This window comes from Eupeodes corollae, chromosome 3, assembly GCF_945859685.1.
Source record: "Eupeodes corollae chromosome 3, idEupCoro1.1, whole genome shotgun sequence".
NCBI classification, from domain to species: domain Eukaryota; kingdom Metazoa; phylum Arthropoda; class Insecta; order Diptera; family Syrphidae; genus Eupeodes; species Eupeodes corollae.
The window spans coordinates 53785013-53805434 of NC_079149.1; the positions used below are offsets into that span (position 1 = coordinate 53785013).

A 20422-nucleotide genomic window follows, 5' to 3' on the forward strand; every position below is an offset into this window, starting at 1 on the left:
ACTTCACTCACTGGTACGTACTATTGAACATTCCCTCGAATACAAAGAATATAACCTGGTAGCGTTCCTAGATATTGAAGTAGCTTTCAACAACGTCAGTTACCAGGCGATCACCACAGCAATGGATAAGCTGAAATTAGAGAAGTCACTCATAGATCTTATAAGTCTCATGCTCAAAAGCAGGACAATAATTTCTAACATGAGAAGTTTTACTACCACCAGATCGGTGAATCGAGGCACTCCCCAAGGTGGAGTCCTTTCGCCTCTTTTATGGAACATGGTAGTAAACGACTTACTTACAACATTGGAAACAGAAGGTTTCAAGGTGATTGCCTACGCTGATGACGTTGCGATATCCGTATCTGGGAAGCACCCCCAAGTTCTCTCGGAACTCCTACAAAATGCCCTAAACAGGCTAACTAAATGGGCTAATCAATGTGGATTGGACGTCAACCCACACAAAACAGAATTAATACTCTTCTCGAGAAGATATAAAATTCCTCAGATTAGCCCGCCCAAGATTAAAGGAATACCATTAAGCTTTTCCGACCAAGCTAAATATTTGGGCCTCATTTTAGACAAAAAACTAAATTGGAAGGCAAATATTGATGAAAGAGTCAAAAAGGCTACTGTAGCGCTTTTTACTTGTAAAAAGGCCATAGGATCAAAATGGGGCTTCTCCCCAAAAATAACCCACTGGCTATACACTTCGGTAATCAGGCCGATACTCATTTATGGAGCCGTCGTCGTATGGTGGACCGCACTGAATAAGATGGTAAATCTAAATAAACTCATCACAGGAGCACTTCGCACAACACCAACCGCAGCACTGGAAGTGCTTTTAAACCTAACACCACTTGACATCTTCTCTAAAAAGGTGGCTGCCAACTCATGTGTAAGGCTTAGAGCCACCTCTCAATAGACCAGTAACAATACTGGACATACAACCATTCTAGACAATTTCAGGTCTATCCCAGATCGCTTAGACTATACCACCCCAAAAATGGTATTTGGTAAAAGATTCCATGTGTCCATCCCTTCAAGATCCTCCTGGGAAGAAGAGGGACCCCTGGAAGACGATGCGGTACACTTCTACACTGACGGTTCAAAGACCGATCACGGAGTTGGAAGTGGTATCTTTTCAGAACAACTGAATCTCAGTCTATCCTATAGACTTCCCAATCAATGTAGTGTATTCCAGGCAGAAGTAATGGCGATTAAAGAAGCACTATCCTGGCTCAAAGAAAACGTTATATCTTGTAAGGATATACGAATCTTCTCGGACAGCCAAGCCGCTCTTAAATCTCTCGCGTCTGTCTCCACAAACTCTCGAACAGTCCACGATTGTCAATCATCTCTGAAGGAGATGACGGAACAGTTTAACATTCACCTCATTTGGGTGCCGGGCCACAGAGACATTCCGGGAAATTGCAAAGCCGATGAGCTTGCCAAAAACGGAACACTTCTGCCTTATGTTAGACAAAAACATTATATAGGAACACCACTTGCTACATGCAAATATCTTCTCAAGCAATATGCTTTAGAAACAACAAATACTAGATGGTCACAAAGTACCACCTGCCTGGCAACCAAGCAAATATGGCCAAGTATTGACTTAAAACGGTCAAAAGGCTTGATATCACTAAGCAGACAAAGTATAAGCTCTACAATTGGAGTAATAACGGGACACTGCCTCATAGGTAGACATGCTCTGAGGCTAGGGGTCTACACAAATGACTTCTGTAGAAGCTGCATGGACGAGGAGGAAGAGGAAACAGTCCAACACCTTCTATGTACATGTCCAGCACTCTCCATTAGAAGGAAATACTTTCTCGGTAATCCCTTCTTCGATAATACCAGTGAACTGGCAAATATTGACACAAAACGTCTCTCTAACTTTATTAAAAGCACAAAATGGTTTGTTTAAATTCATTACTCTCCCATGAGTAACCTCATTAGTGGTATCACAATGGACCCTTGAGGTCTACGTGTGTCAATGATATCTGGACAGCCACTCTAACCTAACCTAACCTAACCTTGGAAACTATAGACTTAACATTTTTTAAAAGAAATTAAAACATGTATACAAAATTACTAAAACTTGGAAAATATTCTTTTTCAATTTCATCTAATATTAACTTCGACATTCAGTAAATTTTAATAAAAATCCAATACTCATTTTTTTCGTAAAAATTAAAATCTGCAAAAAGTAGTACTAAGAATTGGTAAAAAATGATATTCGATTCTCGATATCGATATATTGCGATTAGTATTGACTTCAAAATGATTTTATTCTATGTTTAATTTTCTTAGAAAAACCCAATCTGTATGCGTTTATAAAAGAAATAAAAACTTTCAAGAAATTCTCCTTGAATTGATAAGAACTGGTTTCCGAGTTTGTAATTTATAATTAATTTTTTAAAAGCTGAAAACTTTTTTAACAAAATATGGAAACCTACAAAAACATAATAAATAAAATATTTTTAGAAAAATGTCTGTGCGTGCGTGAGTACGCACGTTTGTACGTCCGTACGTTCACGACGTTTTTTTCGTCATCCATAGCTCAAGAACCAGAAGAGATATCGACTTCAATTAAATTTTGTTACATACATAGATAATAGTGCACAAAGATGCAGAAAGGGCTCTCAAAAAAATTGTTTTTTTTTGCATAGCAGTTGAAAAAAAATGTGAACATTTTGGTTAACCCTAAATATCTCACGAACCAATAATGCTAGATACTTGAATTAAATTCTATATTATATATTGTAACGTGACACCAAACAAGTATAGTTTTTGAAAAAAAAATCTAATTAACGGTTTTTTTACAAATCAAAAAAACTGAAAAAAAATATGTTACCTCGAAAATTTTGCGAATAAAAAATGATTTCATCTTCAAAACAATTCTGTGGAACGAAAAAAAAAAGTTTTTAACATCTGATAAATATTTTGAGAAAAATTTAAATTGCATTTTTTTGTATAAAAAAATAAAACCTATAAAAACATTACCTACTCAAAGTTGTTAAAAATTAAATTTCGACTTAAATATATATTCAAAAACATTCAGAAAAGTTTTAAGAAAAATCGAATTGATAGTTTTCTAAACAAAAACATGAATAAAAGCTTTAAAAAACTGATTTTCGACTCAAATATCTTTTCAAAACCTTGAAATATAGGCTTAAACAACTTTTATTTTTAAAAGATATTGTTGACAACATTCAATTAAACTTTGACAAAAATCCAATTAACAGTTTTTTGAAAAAAAATAAAAACCTAATACTAAAAGTTCCTAAAAAGTGATTTTCGACTCAAATAGCTTTTCAAAAATTATAAATATTATCTTTAAAGTTTTTTTATTTTACAGAAAATATTGTTTTCGATATTCAGTAGTGTTTTTTACTTCCAATAGGAAGTTATTGTAATGGGTCCGATTTGTCAAATTGAAAATTTTGACATTTCTCGACGTTTCAAGGTCCCTAGAGTTGAAATAAAAGATTTTTAGAAAGATGTCTGTGCGTGCGTGTGTACGTACGTTCGTACGTCCGTAAGTTCGCGACGTTTTTTTCGGCGTCCAAAGCTCAAGAACCAGAAAAGATATCGATTTCAAATAAATTTTTGTATACAGATAATAAGGCAGAAAGATGCTGAAAGGGCTCTCAAGAAAATTGCGTGGGTGGTTTTTTTACACTAGCAGTTTGAAAAAAAAGTGAAAATTTTCGTAAGCCCTAAATATCTTACGAACCAAAAACACTAGAAACTTAAAATAAATTGTATATAATATATTGTAACGTGATATCAAAGAAGTATATTTTTTGAAAAAAGTCCATTTAACGGTTTTTTCTATAAATCAATAAAACTGAAAAAAAAAATTGTCACCTCCAAAATTTTACGACTGAAATATGATTTCATCTCTAAAACAATTTTGTCTAACGAAGAATAATGTTTTTGACATCTGATAAAATTTTGAGAAAAACCAAATTGATAGTTTTTTTATAAAAAATAAAAATCTAAAAAAAACATTACTCAAAGTTGGTAAAAATTGAATATCGATTCAAATATCTTTTCAAAAACTTGAAATTTAGGCTTCAAACTTATTTTATCTTATAAGAAATATTGTTTTTATCATTCTGAAAAATGTTGAGAAAAATCGAATAGTCAGTTTTTTTATAAAAAATAAAAACCTAAAAAGAATGAATAAAAGTTGGTAAAAATTGGTTTTGCTCAAGTATCTTTTCAAAACTTTGAGATATTGGCTTTAATTTACTTTTATCTTTAAAAAAGATATTGTTGCCAACAGTCAGTAAAATTTTGAAAAAAAATCGAATTGACAGTTTTCTTACAAAAAATTAAAACCAGAAAAAAAAATTAACAAAGTTGTTAAGAAATGATTTTCGACTCAAATATCTTTTTATAAATTTGAAATAATAGCTTCTTACTAATTTTTACTTATAAGAAATATTGTTTTCAACATGAAGACAAATTTTGAAAAAAATCGAATTGACAGTTTTTTTTACAAAATATTAAAAACCTAAAAAAAATTTAACAAAAGTTGGTAAAAAATGATTTTCGACTCAAATATCTTTTCAAAAATTTGAAATATTGGCTTCAAACTAATTTTATCTTATAAGAAATATTGTTTTCAACATTCGATAAAATTTAAAAATAAATCGAATTGACAGTTTTTTTACAAAAAAAAAACTCGAAAAGAAAAAACAGTACTAAAAATTTATAAAAATTTACTTTCGACTCAAAAATCTTTTAAAAAATTAAAAATGTTGGCTTCAAACTTATTTTATTTCACAGAAAATATTGTTTTCGATATACACTAATTTTTATATATGTAAATATCCAACAGTCCGTTTTTTCATAAAAAATAAAATCTACAAAAAAAAGTACGCAAATTTGGTAAAAATTGATACGAGTACATATAGACAAACTTTTAAGCAAGACAAACCGACAGACGGGATGGGAAGTTATCTGTGTGGGTCGCATCCCAGCCTCTTTTTTTTAAATTAGTTTTGGACAAATTTTCAAGAAAATGTCGTATTTGAAAATGACAATTTCCTTGCATATTAGTGAACAGTTTTTTTTTAATTCAAAATATAATTAGCAAAGTGTGTTGTTTGGTGAAACAGAAAGAACAAATACTTTGTAAAATAACAAAAGCTTTTTACTTTTCAGAATTCATTTTGTTCTTTAGTTTGGTGAAACGTATTTTGCAAACAGAAAATCTTTTCAATTCAAGAAATTCCTCTTTGAAAAATTGGGTTTGCTGAAACGTAATTTGCAAAGGAAAAGTGTGAAGTTGCAAAGTGAAAAGCAATATTTCAAAAGTCAAAAAATATGGTAACAACATTTGCCTAAAACATTAGAAACTTAAAACCGCTTTAAAATTGAAAAATTTTCCAAGAAGTCAACAAAGTGGTCCCAAAAGCTTATAAAATACAAGATTCAAAAATCAAAGTGCATCATGAACAAATATTTTAAAATTATTATGACATTAAATGACAGTTAATCTATAATTCATAGTGATTATGTGAATTCTCACTCAGAAATAATATTATAAAAGAATTATTCTTTTTTTTTAAAAAAAAAAAAAAAACAATTTTGTACGACGACTCACGACGACGCGACTTTGCTGATGGTATAACGCTAAGATCAATATGAACTTTCAATTACAACAGTAACAATGTCCAATCATATTGAACAAATTTCAATATTCTATTAATATACCATAACAGGGAGATAAATAATAAATGTATTTTATATAATACGTATATTATGTCAGTAGAATTACATATTCATTGAACTCTCTTTAATATTTAAACAAAGTATACATAAATCTATGTACACATATTGTTGTGAACTTTTTATCAGGAGTCAATTAAGGCGTCAATTTATTTTTTATTTTATTTTCATTAAATAATTCCGATAGATAGTGAAGTCATTAACGCTTGTATTAATATAAATATGCGTGTTTATAGTAAAAACATTGTTGGTATTTTCAATAGATAGTTTTTATTATTCAATATTATATATTTTTATAATGTTGCAAAGAGAGCACGAACGAATATTTTTTTAAACACTCCCTTTGATGGCTTAAAATTTAACTTTAGCAATTTTAAATTTTAAACTAAATCAATATTGTTTGTTTTTTAATTTAACTACACGTTTACGTATAAGTTAATTCAGTAATACTTTAAATAATAAATTTGTAATTTGTCAATGTTATGTTTGTAATTTGTACATTATACACAATTCGTGTGAGAGCTAACTTTTCTACAAATTAATGTTTAATTACGAAACAACGAAGTGAAGTTCAATGTAACGAAAGTAATTATTTTTACTGATTAATGTATCCAATACAGATTTTAAATAATTTAAAGCTTTAAATTTTAAGCCGATAAAATATCGTTTAAAAAGGAGTCAACTTCTGAATGAGAGAAAGTAAACTAGAAATTTATTTATAACATTAGGAATGTTTTTTTTTTGGAAGATGGGTACTTTAGAAATTTCAATGAAGAAAATCCAACATCAGCAGTATAATCAATCCAGATAAAAGGTAAATTGAAACCTTGCTGTGGATAGAGATTTCACTTTTATTCGAGTTTCGAAACCAATTTTGAAGTTTTCCATTTCTGAACGTTTTGTTACTTTTATACTTCGTAGAGGGTCGATGGATGTATTCGTAGATTAGTGTCCAACATACTCGTACAAAACACTATGACGTAATTTAAAAACTCCAGATGAACTCTGATATTTCGGTAGCTTTTCTTTATTTACTTCAATTAAATTTTGCTAATTTAATTAGTTGAGTGCATTTCAAATGAGCAGGCGAATCAACTTTAATTTAATCTAAATAAAAGCCTAGTTTTATTTTTCTAAAGCTCACTCGATTAAGTTGTTTTATTATACCGAAACAGACATTAAAGTGTAATATTTGTTTGTTATTTTGCAAAAAGTTATTTTCAACAAATAAAGTGTCATCTACACATAGTTAGACCATAATCTAGGAATTAGCTCCTTTCCTTCAGTTCTTATTTCATTCGGATTAAATTTTTGAAATGGAAAATAGTAAAATAAATTAAATATAATTTATTAATGATATTTTCTCAACATTTTATAAACTTGAAATTATTTTATTTAATTGTATTAAATTTTAAAAGAGCACAACTACTGTGGATCGTTTTATAGTAATTCTTCACTGTACTTTAAATGGAAATTCAAAGAACACTGCTATTGTGTAAACAGTGTCAGGAACTTCTCAACTTTATTATATATCTTCTTTTTTCCTTGAATTCTAGTGCCTTGTTAAAAGTTATTTTGGAAAATTAGTAAAAAAAAACATCAAATTTGTTATTTTTTAATATAAGTATATTAAACAAAAATTTGAGCTGGTGGAGAGCACAAACAAAAGTGAATAACATAATCTTGAAAATTCCGTAAGATTCCATTTATAGCTATCATTTGTTTTAAACATTAAATATTTAGTTTCGAGATTTAAAAGCGATTAATAGAGTTTAATTTGTTATGTTTGGTATTAAAATAAGATTAATTACTTTAATTAGCGTAATACTTTTCTTATACATATTTGATTTGTATGTTTCCAATGATGAAATATTTCTTTATTATTATAATTCGTTAAATACTAATGTTAACAATTCTTATTAATATAATATATTCTTAAAATCTTAAACTAAAACTAGACTTTTAAAAAATATAAATTTGCAATTTATACTATTTTTATTATCATTTGGTGAATTAATACAGGAGTGAAATTTATTATAGATTTCAATTTATTGATTTATGAAACAAAAAGTATTTTTGAAACATATGGATCACGGATCTTAATAAAACCCAGAACTCTTTTTGATTTTTTAACTATGAAGTTAATTTAATATGTTCATAAAATGTTAGTTTAGAATCTAAAACAACACACAATTCAGAAAATACATAAACTCTACGAAACGATTGGAACTTTTTTGCGTGTAAAACTTATGGTTTTACATTTGTCAACATTTAAAACAAGATGGTTATTATTGCACCATTCCCTGAATAATATTTAGTTTTCTTGCAGGAGAAGACAGTCAGATGTAGAGTTAATTTTTTTTTTAAATTTTAACGTCATCAGCATATATTAGAACATACGATTTTTGTATGATCGAAACCAAGTCATTTATTAATAAAACAAATAGAATAGGACCAAGGTGACTACCTTGGGGGACACCAGAATTCACAACAAATGAACTTGAACACTCATTAGTAAATTTAACACTATAACGTCTATCTTACAAATATGAGGAGATCCAGTTTATGAAATAGTCGTTAAAACCTCGATGTGATAGTTTTAAAAGTTATGTTTTTTTGACACAATTTGTCAAAGGCATTGCTGAAATCAGTAAAGATACAATCTACTTGTTCACCTTTTTCAAAAACATCTAAACAAAAGGACGTAAAGTTAAACGGATTAGTAACAGTTAACGATTTTTAACAAAACCATGCTGGTTATCACAGATAATTGTACTTCAGTGAAAAGAACGGACGCTAAATACAATTGACTCAAATAGTTTAGGTATCACAGATAGTTTAGCAATAGGTCGGTAGTTCATTATTTTGTTTTTAGAGCCTTTTTTGTGTACTAATATTATGAAGGAGCTCTTTCAGATAAAAGGAAGCAACAAGTTACTTAAGGACGTGCTAAATACGCAGCACATTTCTTTCAAATGGATGATGGTATACCGTCGGACCAGGACTTAAACATTCGTCAAGTTGTAGGATATTATTGAGGACAGTATCCTCACTAATAATGAAATTGATAGAATTTAAGTAGTTTACAAACAAGTTCGCAATTACTCTCGACTCATTACTATTTGATGTCGAATCAGTCATTAAGTTAGGGTACCTACATGATTTCTTCTTACGATTAACAATTTCCAAAAATTATCAGGATTAGTTTTAAGGTTTAATTCAATTTTCCGAATGTAGTCATCATATAGGATGTAAGAGTAGTCAGTGAAAAGTTGTTTTATTATAAATTATACTTTACCAAGCTTTGTTCCTTTTGTTTAAAGTTTCTAAAGTGAGAATCAAACCATGGTGAAACACTCAAATTGTTTTGAGTCTTTTTAATGGAGAGTTAAATAAAAAATGTTATATAAATCGTCAATATTTAAGTTACAAAATAAGTGATCCCAATTGATCGTACATAAAAAATTAAAAAGGTTATCAAAATTTCACTATTCCGACCGAAGGTGTCAATAGACACCTTTTCAAACTTTGACTTGAAATTATTTTTTAAGTTGAATAATTTTTTCAAATTTTTTTTTGACAATTCATATAATAGTTGTTAAAATAATTTCGTGGCATCGCTAACTCGTACTCATCCTGAAACTCAAGATACATACATGGTATACCTATTCCGACCATGGGGTGTCTTTTGACACCTTAAAGATTTTACTACACTTTTCAACCATGAACTCTTTTTTCATAACCATTTGAATTCTTATGAACGTTATGGCATTCCAAAATTTATATAAAATCTACCGTTATTTCTTTGAATTTGTTGTTGCATTGTTTATTTTTAGAACAAAGCTTTACGTTCAGGCAATTTGTTTTCAATTTACCGCTATTTTCTTAGAAAAAGTGATCTTCACTATTATTGTTTGTGTGATTGTTGTTTGCAGACAGCATTCTACTATTGCACATTGTAGTGATTGGTCATAAGAATAATTGATTACGAAAGTTCTGGAGTAATTACTTCGACTAAATTTTGTTATTAGGTATGGAAATTCAAAACGTGCTTGCAATTTTCCTTCAATTTTTTACATTTTTTATTTTATTTTCTAACCTAAAGGATGTCCAAAACAAGAACAATAAATGAGATATTAGAAGAATTCAAAAGTATAGATGAAGAATGCTCTGAAATAGATGAAGACTCGCAATCTGAAGGAGAAGATGAAGATGTTGAATTTTCCAATATCTTCATTCATGAAATTGGTGGAGAATATGAAAATGAATCTTCAAATACCGAAGAAGAGGAAATTTTGATTGCAAATAGAGGGCGAAAGAGAATGAGGTTGATATCAGATTCGGAAGACGAAGGAGAAGAAATCGCCATGGATGGGACAGTATGGAAGAAGATTGACACATGTTCTACTCCTGGCAGACGACCCCTTCATACTATTTTCAAAGGTCTATCAGGTCCAACTGGGCACGCCAAAAGAAATATTATGAAAGGAAGTGTCAGCTCAGCATTTTATTTGCTATTCGACAATCATATGATGGAACACATTATAAAAAGTACGGAAGCGGAAGCAAGAAGAGTTTTGGGAATAGAATGGAGCTTATCTCGAAATAAATTAGAGGCATTTATAGCCATTCTATATTCGTGGTGCCAATGAGCAAAAAAATGTTGACGCAACGTTTTTATGGAATAAAAAATGGGGTCATCCATGTTATTCCAATATCATGAGTCGTAATTGCTTCAAGGAAATTCTAAGATTTATGCGCTTTGATAATAAAAATGAGCGAAGCCAACGGTTAGGAGTGGATAAATTTGATTTGGCATCTAAAATATGGTATGCATTTATCGAAAACAGTCAAAACTGTTATAATCCGGACAAACATATCACAGTTGACGAACAATTGTTCCCAACTAAATCTAGATATCGGTTCACCCAATACATGCCTAACAAACCGGATAAATTTGGTATAAAGTTTTGGCTGGCATGTGATGTCAAAAGCAAATATGTTATAAATGGATTTCCTTACTTGGGGCAAGACGAAAATAGACAGATATCTCTTCCATTGGGTGAGTACTTGGTTTTGAAGCTTATTGAACCATTTACTGGCAGGGGTAGAAGTGTTACTACCGACAATTTCTTCACAAGCAGTACTCTGGCAACAAAGCTTTTACAGAAGAATACTTCTTTAGTTGGAACAATACGTCAAATGAGGAGAGAGTTGCCAAGATCTGTAAAAATAAAAAAGGACAAAATGGAACGCTTTTCAGTGCAAATTTACGCAACAAATAACTTGACTCTAACCGTTTATAAAAGTAAACCGAACAAAAAAGTACTTTTATTAAGTTCATTCCATATATCTGTACAAGTCGAAAAAAACGGAAAGCGTCTTCCCGAAACAATTAAATTTTACAACAGCACAAAATTTTGGGTCGATATGGCTGACCAAATGGCAAGAAAATATAGCGTGAAATGTAAGTGCCGTAGATGGCCTATGTACGTGTTTTTCAATATCCTTAATTTCATCGGTATAAATGCATGAATTCTTTATAAAGAAACGACAGGTGAAAACATTTCACGGAGAGATTTCTTATTCCAGTTGGGAGAGGAACTATCAACTGCATATAAAGAATGCAATGGGAGAACAACAAATACGGCAATATGATCAGCTTTTTCATGCCATATCAGTTCCATTCCAAAAAGGGTGAAAAAGTGCCAAGTAATGTATTGTTCCGGTAATAGAGCCACTACAATTTGTTGTCAGTGTAAAAAATACTCGTGTGGCAAATGCTTAAAAGACCAACCATTCACCTGTAAAAAGTGTTGTATTGAATAAGAAAAACAATAGTTCATTTAATAATAAATATATATAGGTTAAAAATAATAATATATATTATTTTCGATTAAAAAACTAAACAAAATGTAAAAAAGAGTAACTTTTAAAGGTTTTTCATTGGTAATTGGCTAAGGTGTCAAAAGACACCTTTTGGTCGGAATAGGTATACACAACATCTTGGTCTGAATAGTGTTTCTAGTTTTTTTGTTATTAGATAGCATAGCATATTATTTCAATAAACAGCTGGTTTCAAATTTTACAATGCAGAACAAAATCGTTCCACCGTATTCCCATCTGTCAGATTTCCTTTCAATGATCAACTCAAACTTCAAATATTTGATTTCAAATGCTAGAATTGAATCACGAAATTAGGGCCCAATGACAGGTTTATTCAATAAAAACTATAACCAATCTGTCAACAAAATTTCAATGATTTGTTTAAATGATCAAAACCAATGAAAGCTGTAAATTTTCTCTAAAAACAACCATCTTTTATTGAGATCATGTAAAATTACACAGACTTCGAAGCAAGATAATTAACAACGGCAGAATCTTAGGATTGGAGAGAAAAGCATAGATTTTAATCGAATCTTTTTATTTGTTAAATGAAGCTATTCAGTCCTATCAGGGTTAAAGTCGTCAATACTTAAGTAAAACTAACATCTTTCACGGTTTTGTTGTGTTGCATTCCTGGATTATTTCTTGGACTAATTTCATAAACACCTAGACGAAAATTGAATCTACCGAACTTACGGGAACAGTTTGTTCTGTCCAGAAAAAAGTCTCCTTGACTAATTTGTATTTTTTTTTTTCAAAAACTAAAATACATTTTAAATTTGACTGTTACAAATAAAAAATTCATTACTCGAAAAATAGTATTCAGTAACATACAAAAAAAATAAAAAAACTTTTTTTTTAACTTTGAGATTAAAAATGATTTGTGTTTGATTCTATGGATAAAGGCAATATATACACAACATTAATTTTCTATGCATGCATTTTTTTAAATTTAAGTTTAAAAACATTTTATAAGCAAATTTTGACATCTTTAATCATCAAATATTGTTTACAGCTTGTTCAAAAAAAAATGTATTCGTTTAGTTTTCGAGGAAACTTAAAAACAAAAAAAATGATTATATGGGAGGTACACAAGAAACCAAGTTAAGAAACAAAATTTTAGAGAAAATTGAATAGAAATCTATCAGTTCGTTCTCGAGAAAATTTGATTTTTGATTTTTTGATAAACAATTTGCATAAGGACTGTTATTTTTAGCTTTAAAAATAAAAAACCCATTGCGCAAATCGGCTTAAGATATTAACTTGCAAGTTTGAACTCAATCGGACTGGGCAGTAAGGGGAAGGACAAATAAGCAGACAGACAGACCGAATGGGGGGACCCATTACTCCTCATCATACTCCTCATCGTAATATCATGTCTGAAATGCGAATGCAGAACTTGCCATATAGTTCCTATAATTGATATGTCGGAAGTAAAAAATGTATCGCGAAATTTCCGTGCTTTTTATGATTTTTCAATATCTTGCGGTCTCCGCTCGAGGTCGGAAATTTGTATTATTAATTAAGTCAACATCATAAACCAAAATCTCAGAACAACCGTCGTCTAATGTATATAGCTACTGTACTATTACAAAATATCTTTAAAATTAATATGACGCCATTTAACATCACGCTAAAAGGATGTGGTATAGTTTATGTATGTCAATGAGCATTAAGTCTACATTCTCCACTGCTTAATCCTAGATCCGATATCGTTTTTCTTTTAGGAAATATGATTTTTTTCTCAACTTCATTTTTAACACTATTTTCGCCTTAAGTTTAACAAATGTAGGGAACTTTGAATCACTATTTTTTTACCAAACTATTTCGGTATGGTGGCATGATGGTAAGTGCGTTGGACTGTCATGCAAGGGGTATTGGGTTCAATCCCTGCCTGTGCCACCTTAATTTAAAAAAATTAATTTTGCAAGGAATTGACAAATCCTTCAAGAGTAATTCTTGTCATGAAAAAGTGCTTTATCAAATTAGCCGTTCAGATTCGGTTTAAAACTGTAGGTCCCCTCCATCCCTCACAACAGTACTCGCACACAGGAATGGTTGAGAGTTGTAAGTCACTAGGCCCTGGTTCACAACGGACTGTTGCGCAACCCCATTTGATTTTGATTTTGGTATGAGTTCAATATTTTGAATTTAATTTGTTATATTACTCTTTACAACTTAATTTTGATGACTTGTGTTATTATTCAAAATAATTCCAGCAGAGTTAACGAAATGTAATTCTTATGAAAACAATTGTATTATCTTTACAATTTCGTTAATCCAGGTTTTTCTATGGAAGTTAAAAAGTGGAAATCACTTAGTTTATTTGAAAAAGTATTGTTTGTTTGTTTAACTGAGAATTTCATTTAAATTTTCGTTCAGTGGAAATTATTGTTTAAAATAATGTTACCGAATAATAATAAAAATCCATGAAATTTCAATTTCAAATAACTGAGAAAGTAATGTACCTATTCATGTATATATGTTTTTATGAGATTGCTCTTAAAATAAAATTAAAAATAATTTTATCTCTGTTCGTTTATTTCCCAAAACTGCCAATCGACAATTTTAATCTGAAAATTTAGTTCTTTTTTTATCTTTTTGACATACACAATAAAACATACATATAAAACAGAATTGAAGTAATAATAAGAGTTTTGAGAAGTTGATACTTAGATTAAATGAAACTTTTCAACGAATCATTTCTCTCTCGCTATCGTTAAAAAATATAAGGTACTATTAAAATAAAGTATCTTAACCTGTTACTTGAATATTACAGATAAAATAAATTGATTTTTCACTTTAAAAAAGACATACAAATTGAACTCTCGTTAAATATACATCTAAATCAAATGTCAGTCAGTCTTTTCAAGGAACTTTTCTTTTTCGCTAAAAATACTTTGTTCTTTTTTGAAGTTAGAAAAAGGCAGTATAATATAGAGTACTCACATGAATTGTATAACTTAAAGAAAAAGCATCTCTGGGTATGTAGAGATAATATTGATGGGATAAGACATGATTGATGTGTGGCATTTTCTTTTAAAATTGCTTGATATTACATAGAGTCTCCTGATTCCATGGTTTAAACTCGTATAAGGTTAGTTTGGGGTAGATGATAAGGGCATTCTATATAAATGAACTAATACTATTGTCTTACATTTAAATTAGGAGTCGTATTTATTACAATTTTCAATCCAAGACGAATAAATTTATTTTAAATATACCTATGTATATTCATGTATTGTAAATAAATACGTTCAACCAGGAAGTTAAGAATCTTTTAAATTATAAATATAATGCATAGTAAATTATATACGAGTACTTTAAGCAACGTCGTAAGTTAACCAATTGATTAAGAAGAATCGATTAAAAGAAGTTGTCATATGGATTCAAAATGCTGTGTAATTCACATCAAATTAGACGTGTTCAAGATTGGTATTTTAGAATCAATTTTCGATTTTTATACTAAGTGGAAGTTTTGTGCCTGGAAATGTTTACTACCTCTTGATAGATACATATTTTTACTTGCGATATATACATAGGAACTTTATGGCAAGTTATGCATTCGTGAAAAATTTCGAACTCGAGATATTTATCAAACATGATATTAAGATGGTAGAGAAGTTGAAAAAAGTTGGCACCGCGATTCCGTCTATGATTCAATGATTCCGATTCAATGAACTAGTCTTTATTCGTTTTAGATACCTACCTAACTACACAACCAATCGGCGATCGCTATCCAAAGGAAAAAGCTTTGAACGAACTAGTTGAATACACAAACAATTGTTTTCGTTAAGTATGCTTACAAGTATTTTTCATTTCCGGGATGAGTTGTGTCTTGTGATGGAACTAGCTTACCGACAAAAAATGGTGTGTATTCGATAAGTTCATTTAAATACACAACCCATTTCCCTTAACATAATATTTTCCAAGTATTACATATTTTTATTAATAAAAAGTTACATTTTTTCAACAAATTGTAAATTAATATGACAGCTGAAAAAAGAAGACATGCTAACGAAATAATATATTATAATGATGATTCGTGCAGACTAAATTTCTATTCAATCACTAAAAAATTGATTAACAAAAATATTTAAAGAAAAATGGAAAATTTGTATATACATATGAAGAAAATAGTTTTAAAAAAAACAGGTCTAACGATTTTCAAAAAAAAAAAAAATCAACACACTTAGGCCAAGAGAAAGGCCCATTGTGATACCACATGAATCTAGAGAATTACTTCTTACTAGTCGAACCATTTTGAGCTTTTTATAAATCGAAGAAGATATTTGATATCCTTTTAAGCTAGTTCACTGGGATTATCAAAAGAATAGTCCCCCAGATGAAGTTTGCGTCTGAGTGAAAGAGTAGGGCAAGTGCATAGGAGATGAGAGATTGTTTCCTCTTCTTCTTCGTCCATACAGCTCCTACAGAAGTCATTTGAGGCTACACCAAGTCGTATAGTGCGTCTGCCTATAAGACAGGGTCCCGTAAGGACACCTATTAGGGAGCTTATATGAAGTCTGCTTTGAGATAACAAGTCTTTAGAGCGCTTTAGGTCCAGTTAAGGCCATATGAGTTTTGTTGCTGCGCATGTTGGTAAGTTGTGTCACCTAGAATTTGCTATTGCAAAAGCTGTTTCTTTTAGCAGAAGTTAACATGTAGCTTTCGGTATACCTATCTTCTCCCTTTCAGGTGAAATAGGTATGACGGTTCCATTTTTAGCGAGTTCATCGGCTCTACAATTTCCTGTAATGTCTCTGTGGCCCAGCACCCAAAGGTGAATGTTAAATTGCTGCGCCATCTCCATAAGAGACGATCGACAATCGAGGGCCGTTAAAGATTTGGTTGAGACACCGTCAAGGGATTTGATAGCAGCCTGACTGTCAGAGAAGATGCGTATATCAGAAGTTGATAACACGTTTTCTCTGAGCCAGGAAAGAACCTCTTTGATCGCTAAAATTTCCGCTTGAAAGACGCTACAATGATTAGGGAGGCGGAATGAGATGGTTAGATTAAGCTTTTCTGAGTACACATCACTACCAACTCCCTCATTTGTCTTGGATCCATCTGTATAAAAATGAATTCTTTTGTTATCCAGGAGTTTTTTGTCTTCCCATTCATCTCTGGATGGAATGGAAAGACAAAAATGGTATAGAACAAAAGAGGTTCAAAATGATTTAGTGACCCACATTGTTGTTGGTCCATTGAGATGAGGCGTCGAGTCTTATCGCTGTACTCGCTGCCACTTGTTTACTGAAGATGTCGAGGGGTGTCAGATGGAGGAGAGTGTCTAACGCTGCTAAGGGTGTGACTTGCAGTGCGTTGGACTCTGCTGAGTTTTTTGTAGTATGTGAGTTTCTCCAGTGCAGTCCACCATACTGCAACCCCGTACATAAGTATTGGTCGGATGACCGATGTGTATAGCCAATAGGTAATGCGAGGTTGAAAACCCTATTAACTTCCTATAGCTTTCTTGCAAAGGGAAAGATCTACTGAAGCTTTTTTAACTCTTTCCTGAATGTTAGGTTTCCAAGTTAATTGTTTGTCCAATATCAGACCAAGGTATTTGGCTTCATTTGTAAAAATTAGTGGTATACCTTTTATTGAAGGAGGTACAATTACTGGGATCTTGTGTTTCCGTGTAAAAAGGACGAGGTCTGTTTTTTTTTAGGATTAATACTAAGTTCGCAGTGATCAGCCCATCTAGTGAGCATATTGAGTGCATTTTGGAGGAGGTCTCTCAGTGTATTAGGATAGTAACATCTTCGGCATACGCAACCACTCTGTAGCCTTCCCTCTCAAGGGATATTAGTAGTTCGTTAACCACTATGTTCCACAGGAGAGGGGACAGAACACCACCTTGCGGAGTACCTCTACTGACAGACCTTTTTGTACAAAAATCTAACAAACTAGAGTTGATGATCCTGCTTTTTAGCATTAGATTAATCACATCGCAGATTGAGTATTCGACGTTTAAGGTCGTCATAGCAGAAGTGATAGCGGATGTGTCAACGTTGTTGAAAGCGCCCTCAATATCCAAGAAGGCCACCATAGTATATTCCTTTTTCTCTAGGGAGTATTCGATAGTTCTTACCAGAATGTGCAAGGCTGTTTCTACCGATTTTCCTTTGCAGTAAGCATGCTGAGACATTGATAGTCCTTCTCAATGTTGTAACGTATATGGATATCGATCAATCGTTCCAGAGTTTTGAGAATGAAAGATGATAGGCTAATAGGTCTTAGGTCTTTAGGGTTGACATACGAGCAGTTGCCCACCTTGGGAATGAAAACTACCTTTACATGTCTCCATCGCTGAGGTATGTATATAGACCAGATTTATACAACTTTTGAAGATCATCTCAATGATGGACAAAGTTGTATCACAGGTAAGTTGTAGCTCAGCTGGTACGATTTGATCTGGACCTGGAGATTTGTAAGGTTTGAAACTATTCAGAGCCCATGTCAATTTTTCTTTTGTAACCAGACCTTGAGGAAAAATTAAGTTAATATCCGACCCAGGAATGTTTCTTGTATTAACAGATTGGGAGCTATCCGGGAAGTGGGTATCTAATAGCAGATTTAGCGTTTCTTAGCAAGAGTTAGTCCATGTACTATCTGAGTTTTTAGACAACTAGGCATGGTTGGCTTTGTCGAGAGAATCTTCCTTATCCTTGATCCCTCCGAGGATTCTTCTATCTAGTTACAGATGGATCTTTATAGGAGTCCCAATCTTGGAGATGTCTAGTCTTTTTTGCTCGATTGAAAAGCCTTCTACAACCTTTCCTGAGTATATCTAGTTCAGCAGCCCACCAATATGGTTTCTTCTTTCCCCGCACTGTAGTGAGGGGGCAGGCAGTTTTCATGGCTTTATTGAGGGCTGCTGTAAGCTCATCCACCTTTTGATCGAGTTCAAGAGCGCACAAGGGTGGATCCGAAAGTTCTGGTTTAATCAGATTTTTCAGAGTCGCCCTATATTTTGGCCAATCTGTTTTCCTATAATTCCGGAATTGGATCGGTTTTGGGGTCCCTTCAATAAGTTGTGAATTGGATGTATCTATGATTGGAGAACGAGTTCTCCTTTGATACTCTCCAATTTAATATTTTATTTGAGAGATTTAACGAGACAAGAGTCAAATCTAAAACTTCTTGTCGATTTTTTTTGACGAAGGTTGGTTCACTACCTAAATTTATATCTTTGAAGACAAACTTATTTTACAGGTATATTTTTAAATCTTATATACACACTTTGTATAAAGGAGCAAGTTCGTGCGATCCAGTCGTGCATTCCATTACAAATTCATAAAGTTATAGGTCAAATCAGAAACGAGCGTTGGAGTTTTCTTAGATCAAATAATAAAGTACTAAAAGTGAGATAATTTCAAATATTTTTGTGCAGGATTTTACATGTGATAACTTTTTATAATTTTTGTAGTATAATATTGAAAACAACTGTTTTTATTTAGTTTGATATACTATGGGGTTCCGGGAAGACTTTTGACAATTACAGAAGCAGTTAAAATAGTTTTTATCAACGGATTAGGATTTTCAGGACTTCAGGAGACTTAACGAAGCAAGACAGTTACCAAGTCAACAATTGTCTTGTTGATCCCCAGAATTATGGGGACAAAATCAAAAGGCCGCATGGCAGAAGCAGTAACATCAAGAGATAAGTTGTTTATTCAACAGTTTGCTTCAAATTCCATTCCAACGACTACTACCAGAATTGTTGGGCCTCTGTCTTTGATTTTCTTCCATTCGTCCTTCGAAGGTTGTTAGAAGACTGGGAACTTTTGATAGGGCCCCTATATTCACCTAACTTTAACATAATTAAAAAAGTTTGGCCATATATTTTCATAAAGTTTATGAATTTGATGTCTAAAAAGGCTTTAGACAAGATGATGCGCTTTCATGCGATTTTTTTAACATCGTGCTTGAAAGAATAGTGCAGAGCTCAAACGTCAACACTAGAGGCACTATTTTTCAAAAGTCTGTCCAATTACTAGCATATGCTGACGACATTGACATAATCGGAAGAACTCGTGATGTCAATGGGTATTGAGGCAGAAGCGGTAAAAATGGGTTTAACGGTTAATGAGGGCAAAATAAAGTACATGCTGTCGTCTAGAAAGGACATACAACATCGACGTTTTGGTCAAAACGTCACAATCGATAGACGTAACTTTGAGGTAGTCAAGGACTTCGTCTACCTAGGCTCCGCTGTAAACGCAGAAAACAACACCAGCGCTGAGATCAAACGCAGAATAACTCTTGCTTACCGCTGTTTTTGGACTAAGAAAGCAATTGAGTGGTAAAGTCCTCTATCTAGGGACCAAAGTGTTGCTATATAAGACCCTTATCATCCCTGTCCTGCTATACGGTGCAGAAGCATGGACCATGACAAAAGCGGATGAAAGCACCTTGAGTCGCTTCGAGAGAAAAGTTCTTCGTGTGATCTACGGTCCCGTATGCATCAAAGGGGAGTGGAGGAGAAGATGGAACGACGAACTGTACGGGCTGTACAGCGACGTAGACTTAGAAAGAAGAGTAAAAGTCCAACGACTAAGATGGCTCGGGTCACGTAGAGCGCATGGAAACCAATGCTCCGGCCCGGAAAGTCTTCGAATTCGCACCCACAGGACAGCGCAGTAGAGGAAGACCGCGGATCAGGTGACGCGCACAAGTGGAAGGTGACCTCACCCAACTTGGAGCGCGAAACTGGAGACATCTAGCTGGGAACCGAGCTAGATGAAGAAGTTTGTTGGGTGAGACCCTAGTTCACACAGGA

At 32.2% G+C, this 20422-nt stretch overlaps 2 protein-coding genes across 5 annotated transcripts in view; one reads left to right on the forward strand and one right to left on the reverse strand.

Moving 5' to 3' along the window:
• LOC129952103 (kazrin) overlaps positions 1 to 20422 on the reverse strand; it is a 239541-nt gene that overhangs the window by 103829 nt on the left and 115290 nt on the right. The window lies entirely within an intron of this gene.
• Positions 9852 to 10397, forward strand: LOC129950469 (uncharacterized). The gene has a single exon (XM_056062408.1). It carries the CDS (start codon positions 9852 to 9854, stop codon positions 10395 to 10397), a length of 546 nt encoding a protein of 181 aa, XP_055918383.1.

Coding starts and splice junctions, on each gene's coding strand:
- LOC129950469 (XM_056062408.1), top strand. CDS start 9,852: ATGTCCAAAACAAGAACAATAAATGAGATATTAGAAGAATTCAAAAGT.